The sequence below is a fragment of the Capra hircus genome, chromosome 19 (assembly GCF_001704415.2).
Source record: "Capra hircus breed San Clemente chromosome 19, ASM170441v1, whole genome shotgun sequence".
Classification (NCBI taxonomy): Eukaryota; Metazoa; Chordata; class Mammalia; order Artiodactyla; family Bovidae; genus Capra; species Capra hircus.
Window position 1 is genome coordinate 41,377,288 of NC_030826.1, and position 5,770 is coordinate 41,383,057.

The window sequence follows — 5,770 nt, forward strand, 5'->3', positions numbered from 1 at the left end:
GAGTTCCTGCCTCACTGGGCCCCTCCCTCACAGGGTCGGCCTGCTGTTACAGACAGACCCACGGGCCTGAATAGACCCGCTAAGCTTGAACCTCTCGGCTGGGGAAAGTGTGACTTATTTACCTTTAATTGGCCTCTGTTCTTGGCAGCTGAGCTATAAACCACAGGGGCAGGACCATACCCACCCAAGGGCAGAGTTGTACCAGGAAGCTGGGACGTGCGTTCCCTTGTGGGCCCAGGACTGACCCCAGGCAAGCCACTTTGGAGGTCTGTGTGGGAGGTCCAGGTCACAACTGGGTCCTATTCCAGGCTCTGGGCCCAGGTATGGGCTGGTGGCTGTAAGAGGTTTATACGGGCTGCCAGGGGATGGATATTGTCAGTACACGTGCATGTACACGCCTTGACGGGGCAGCCTCTCCAGCCTGGCTCTGAGCTGATGCCTGCCCTCTGACCCAAAGTCTCAGCTTGTTTCTCCTTGAATGTCAGGAGGAACTGCCTCAGGGGATCCCAGCCCTAGGCCTTCACACAGAGCAAGACTGGAATGTATTGAGGAAATGGCACAGGGGTTATCATCCTCCGAATCAGGGGTACAGGGGTGGCACCTGGGTTAAGAATCAGGAAATGTGGATTCTGGTCCTAGCTCTGCCATTAGTTGCTGTGAGGCCTTGGTCAAGTTATTTAACCTCTCTGAGCCTGTTTCCTGCTCTATATAGGATATAACTTGTTAAGTCATTTCAGTCATGTCTGACTCTTTGCAACCCTACGGACTTTGATTAAATGGCACTTAGTAGGTGCTCAGTAAACATTAATTACAGATAAACACACACCAACCCTTCGGGGGAGTTCAGTGGGGAAAAAAAAAAAAAAAACACTAAATCTGGAAGCAAAAACCACAGTTTCAAATCCCACCCTTGCCTTGCTTTAGAACAGTATAGATACACAACAAACATACAAGTCTGACTCTGTGACCCCACGGACTATACCCCTCCAGGTTCCTCTGTGCATAGAATTCTCCAGGCAAGAAAACTTCAGTAGGTAGCCATCCCCTTCTCCAGGGGATCTTCCCAACCCAGGGATCATACTTGGGTCTCCTTCATTGCAGGCGGAATCTTTACCATCTGAGTCACCAAGGAAGCCCTATCCTTCCATAAAATGGTAGCAATGCTTATTTCACAAGCTTGTTTTAGGGGACTGGTGAGATAAGTGAAGACCTCTGGAAAGTGAAATTATGGTAATAGCTACAGTTTGTAAGAGCCCTCCCTTTCCTTTCCTGGGACATGGTATACTCTGGTTCAGATGAAACCTAAACAATAAAACCTAAACAGTGCCAAGGCCAGGCCCACCTCCATGGACTGAAATAAGAAACCCAACGTCCATCTTCCTTTGGGCCATAAAGTTTTATTGGCAGGTCAGGAGGAGAGGCAAGGGTAAGGGTCCCTCCCCTCCCATGCCTCTACCCAGGGGAATTCCTTCTGCAGCACAGCAGGAAAGCCAGGGGGACTCAGAGGGCCTTCGCGAGGGACAGGTCGTTGTAGTAGGCATCCTGGCCCTCCAGCAGGTTTCGGTAGGTGGCAATCTCCTGCTCCAGCCGGGTCTTGATGTCCATGAGGTGTTGGTACTCCTGGTTCTGCCGCTCAGTGTCAGCTCGCACGTCACTCAGCTGGGCTTCGATACCGCTGATCAGCGCCTGAATCTGCGCCAGCTGGGCTCCGAAGCGAGCCTCTGTTTCCTCCAGTGTGCCTTCCAGGGCAGCTTTCTGAATGCAGAGAGAGGGAAGAAGGCTCAGCAGAGCCTGGTGCCCAGAAAGGGTGCCCAGAAAGGGCAGAGGCACCACCCAGGCTGCCCAAGGCTACAAGGACATAAGTGTGAATCCCACAGGGCAGAGGGCACCTACCATGCTGAGCTGAGACTGCAGCTCAATCTCCAGACCCTGGAGGGTGCGCCGCAGGTCAGTGACCTCCGTCTTGCTGATCTGCAGCTGCTCCGTGTGGCCAGCGACCTCCTTGTTCAGCTCCTCGGTCTGCAATGAAAGGAGGCAGAGGGAATAGCACTGAATCAGACTCTCGCCCAGGAGCATGAAGCCTCCTCTCCTTGCCACCTCTCCAGGGAGCACCTGCCTCCCCCTCCATACCTTGCTGGTGAACCAGGCCTCAGCATCCTTCCGGTTCTTCTCAGCCATGACCTCATACTGGCTTCTCATGTCACTCAGGATCTTGGCTAGGTCGATGCCCGGAGCAGAATCCACCTCCACACTGACCTGGCCACCCACCTGGCCCTTCAGCATACTGATTTCCTGGAAAGATACAGCAGAGATGGGCATGTCAGGGCCCAGAGCCTGCTGGGCCTGAGCCAGGTCACTCCCCGATACCCCAGGCCATGGCGGGGAGAGGCCGGTTTTCAGGTGCAGACCTAGGACCCAGCACTGGGGGACAGATGGAGTCACCACCATCTGCTGTTAGAACCCTTGAGAGCCACAATCCACACTCAGGGTCAGGTCAAGAGGCCCGCAAATGTGGCCACAGGCAGAGGATACAGGCTAAAAATCTTATCTGGGGAGCTCGGTTAGGGTGGATGGGATGCCCAGCATGAAACCTACCTCCTCGTGGTTCTTCTTCAGGTAGGCCAGCTCCTCCTTCAGGCCTTCAATCTGCATCTCCAGGTCAGTCCTGGCCAGGGTCAGCTCATCCAGCACCCGGCGCAGGCCATTGATGTCAGTCTCCACGCTCAGGCGCAAAGCTTGCTCCGTCTCAAACCTTTCAGAGGAAATAGTCATAGTCAGGCCAGCATTTCCTCTGCACCTCTGAAGATTTCCCCACCTCCCCTGGGCTCAAGGCCCCATGGGGGACGGAAAGTGCTTTAGACCAGCTAGGGTAGGTGAGGGAAGCATCCATTTCCCGCCATGGCTCTGAGCCCCTAAAGGGACTGCCTCCCCTCCCCTGCTCTGGCTTTGGCAGCCCCCAAAGTAGAGACACTCACTTGGTACGGAAGTCATCTGCAGCCAGACGGGCATTGTCGATCTGCAGGACTATCTTGGAGTTCTCAATGGTGGCACCGAGAATCTACGAGGCAGAAGGCAAGAGGTTGGCACCAGTTCAGCATATGGGCAATGCCCACCCACTTTCTTCCCAGAGAAGCAAAGAAGCGCGCGTGCCCCCGGGTCCCTGGAGACCAAAGCTCCAGCCACCCCAGGCTGCCTGCTCTCTGGGCGGCCTTGAAATCAGTCCAAGCCTGAGAGCTGGAACAGGAGAAAATTACTACCAAGGAGGCTGACCCAGGGGGCAGGAGATGGGCAGGGGCAGGGGAGAGCGGTAAGCCTCAGAGGGAAAAGTCTCCAAGACCTGTACCCAGGGAAACTCTTAATGGTCTTAGGGAGGCAGCCTCTAGGGATCTGCAGACCAGATGCAGCAAAAATAGGGGTTACCCCATTGTCCCACCCCTACTCAAAGCACATTCTGCCTTCAGGGAAGGGAATTTCTTGAGTATCTGTTAAGTGTCAGCACTTCGCACCTCCTCTTTCGGGTAAACTGTATTTCCTAGTGTAGGCCACTGTTTTACAAGCGTGAAAGCACTACCCTAGTTGTTTACATCCTAACTCTCATCTGGGGGACTGGTCTAGGCACCTGGCACCCATCACCAGGCCAGGCACAAGGTGAGTCCTGGGCTATGTTGTGGGGGCTGTGTGTTTGGAGATCCAACATGTCTGCCTGCCAATGAAGGAGACACAAGAGACTTGGGTTCCATCCCTGGGTGGGGAAGATGCCCTGGAGAAGGAAATGGCAACCGGCTCCAGTAATCTTGCCTGGAAAATTCTACTGACAGAGGAGCCTGGGGCTACAGTCCATGAGGTCGCAACGAGTCTGAGCACACTCGCAAGCATGCATGGCATAGGAGACTGTTAAATGTCCCACTGGCTCCTGAAACATTTCTTCTGGACGAGCTCCCAGCTCCTGCTCTTCCCCGTAGGGTGGGCGGAGATCAAGCCCTACCCTGAAGGACCCTGAGCACCGCCCAGGAAGAGGCTGGAGCTGGGACCTGTCTCCACCCACAGAGCATTGGGCCTCCGCACACGGGTTGCATTCTTCACTCTCACTCCGTCCAAGGGCCACAGTGAATGTCCGTCCTTGACCAGGGCCCAGAGTCGGCCTCTCCCATTCTTCCCAGAGCTCCTCAGAGTCCCAAGTGGCCCCCTGGGACTCTGAAGACGAGGCCTTCAGCCTGAGCGTGAGGGAAACCAGACCCCCCGCCCCCGCCCGGAATAAAGGAATGCAGAGGGCCCCAACGGGGGACTGCAGGAGACGGGGCTGGCCTGGTGTGGACCGCATTTCTCCCTGGCCAAACTCTTGCATATTCCTGTTGTCACGGCGACTCGGGCCTAGACCTCAGGGCAGCCCACATTGTGCCCCAACTCCTGCTACTTCCGACCCCCTTTCCCAGGCCTAGCGGAGCGGAGCGCCTTCCTCCTCCAGCCCTGCCACACTAACCCGCCCCGCCCTGCAGGCTTCACTTCCTGGCCCATTGTCCTGCCCCGCCTCACCTGCCCGCTCCGCTCAGCCCCACCCTGTCGGCCTCCCACATCCTAACGGGCTCGCTCCCGCCCCGCCGGGAGGTGGCTCGGGCGCCCGCCGCCCCCGCCCCGGGCCTCGCCCGGCCCGAGGGGCTGGGTTTCCGCGGCAGGTGCACTTCCCCCAGCCGGGCCACCGCCCACCTGGTCCCGCAGGTCCTCGATGGTCTTGAAGTAGTGGCTGTAGTCGCGGGCGGGCCCGGGCCCCTGCTTCTGGTACCAGTCGCGGATCTTCACCTCCAGGTCGCCGTTGGCCTCCTCCAGGGCGCGCACCTTCTCCAGGTAGGAGGCCAGGCGGTCGTTGAGGTTCTGCATGGTGAGCTTCTCGTTGCCCGCCAGCAGCCCGTCGGACGTGGCCAGGGCGCCCGCGTAGCCGCCGCCGTAGCCCCCGGAGGACGAGGACACGAAGCGGGCGGAGGACACGGACACGCCGCGGCCACCTGAGCCCCCATGGATGCTGGGCGCGCGGAAGGCGCCTCCAGCCCCGAAGCGCACGGAGCCGCCGCCCATACCCCCGAAGGACGAGGTGGACGACGACTGGCGATAGCTGTAGGAAGTCATGGCGAAGGAGGACGAGGCGGCACTGGTCGGAGTGGCTGCGGTCGGCAGGAGGAGTGGCGAGAGGCCCTCACCTGGCGCCTTTTATGCCCGGGGCGGGCGGGGGAGGGGGAGGGGGGACGGTGTCAGGCGGCTATCTGAGCGCCCTGGAATTTGCAGGCTCCTGATTGCAAATAAGGGCGCTCTCCCCATTGGTCAGCTCCTGGCGGCTCAGCTTCCTCCTCTCCCCTCCCAGGGGCCAGAGGTTCCTGCCCTCCCGAGAGCTGCCCCACCCCAGCCCACTCCGAGCCCCAGCTCCACACCCCGCTAGCACACTCACCCTTGGACATCCCCGCAGTTCACATGCTGCCCCCCCATTAAGATCACCCTGAGTTTGACACCCCCCAGGAATTACAGTCCTTCTGAGAGTACAGATCACTCACTCAGAGTACCCCTCCCCATCATACTCCGAGCCCCTTACTTATGAGCAAAATTAAGCCCCCCAAAAGTACATTCTCCTGATTCCTACATCCCCCTGGGAATTACCACCTCTCTGTAGCTGTCCCTTGGGGCTCGCCCACACCCTGGCCCCCCTCAAATACCCCAGATGGAGGTACTCTGAGCTGCAACCTCCCAGGCCTCCTGAAACAAAGCCACCCCACCCTGTTAAGGC

The 5,770-nt window shown here is 58.1% G+C and overlaps 1 protein-coding gene across 1 annotated transcript; it reads right to left on the reverse strand.

Annotated features, from left to right (window-relative positions):
- KRT19 (keratin 19) lies at positions 1,378-5,257 on the reverse strand. Its single transcript, XM_018065060.1, has 6 exons — positions 4,705-5,257; positions 2,976-3,058; positions 2,596-2,752; positions 2,131-2,292; positions 1,894-2,019; positions 1,378-1,755 (listed from the first exon to the last, which is right to left on the reverse strand). Exons 1-6 carry the CDS (start codon positions 5,119-5,121, stop codon positions 1,501-1,503), a joined length of 1,200 nt encoding a protein of 399 aa, XP_017920549.1. The 5' UTR covers positions 5,122-5,257; the 3' UTR covers positions 1,378-1,500.

What these genes read in the sequence shown, in the direction of transcription:
- KRT19 (XM_018065060.1), bottom strand. Translation starts at nt 5,121, where the DNA reads ATGACTTCCTACAGCTATCGCCAGTCGTCGTCCACCTCGTCCTTCGGG. An exon ending in TCGAGGACCTGCGGGACCAG is followed by an intron (nt 3,059 to 4,704) that starts GTGGGCGGTGGC and finishes TCTGCCTCGTAG; the next exon opens with ATTCTCGGTGCCACCATTGA. An exon ending in GCAGATGACTTCCGTACCAA is followed by an intron (nt 2,753 to 2,975) that starts GTGAGTGTCTCT and finishes TTCCTCTGAAAG; the next exon opens with GTTTGAGACGGAGCAAGCTT.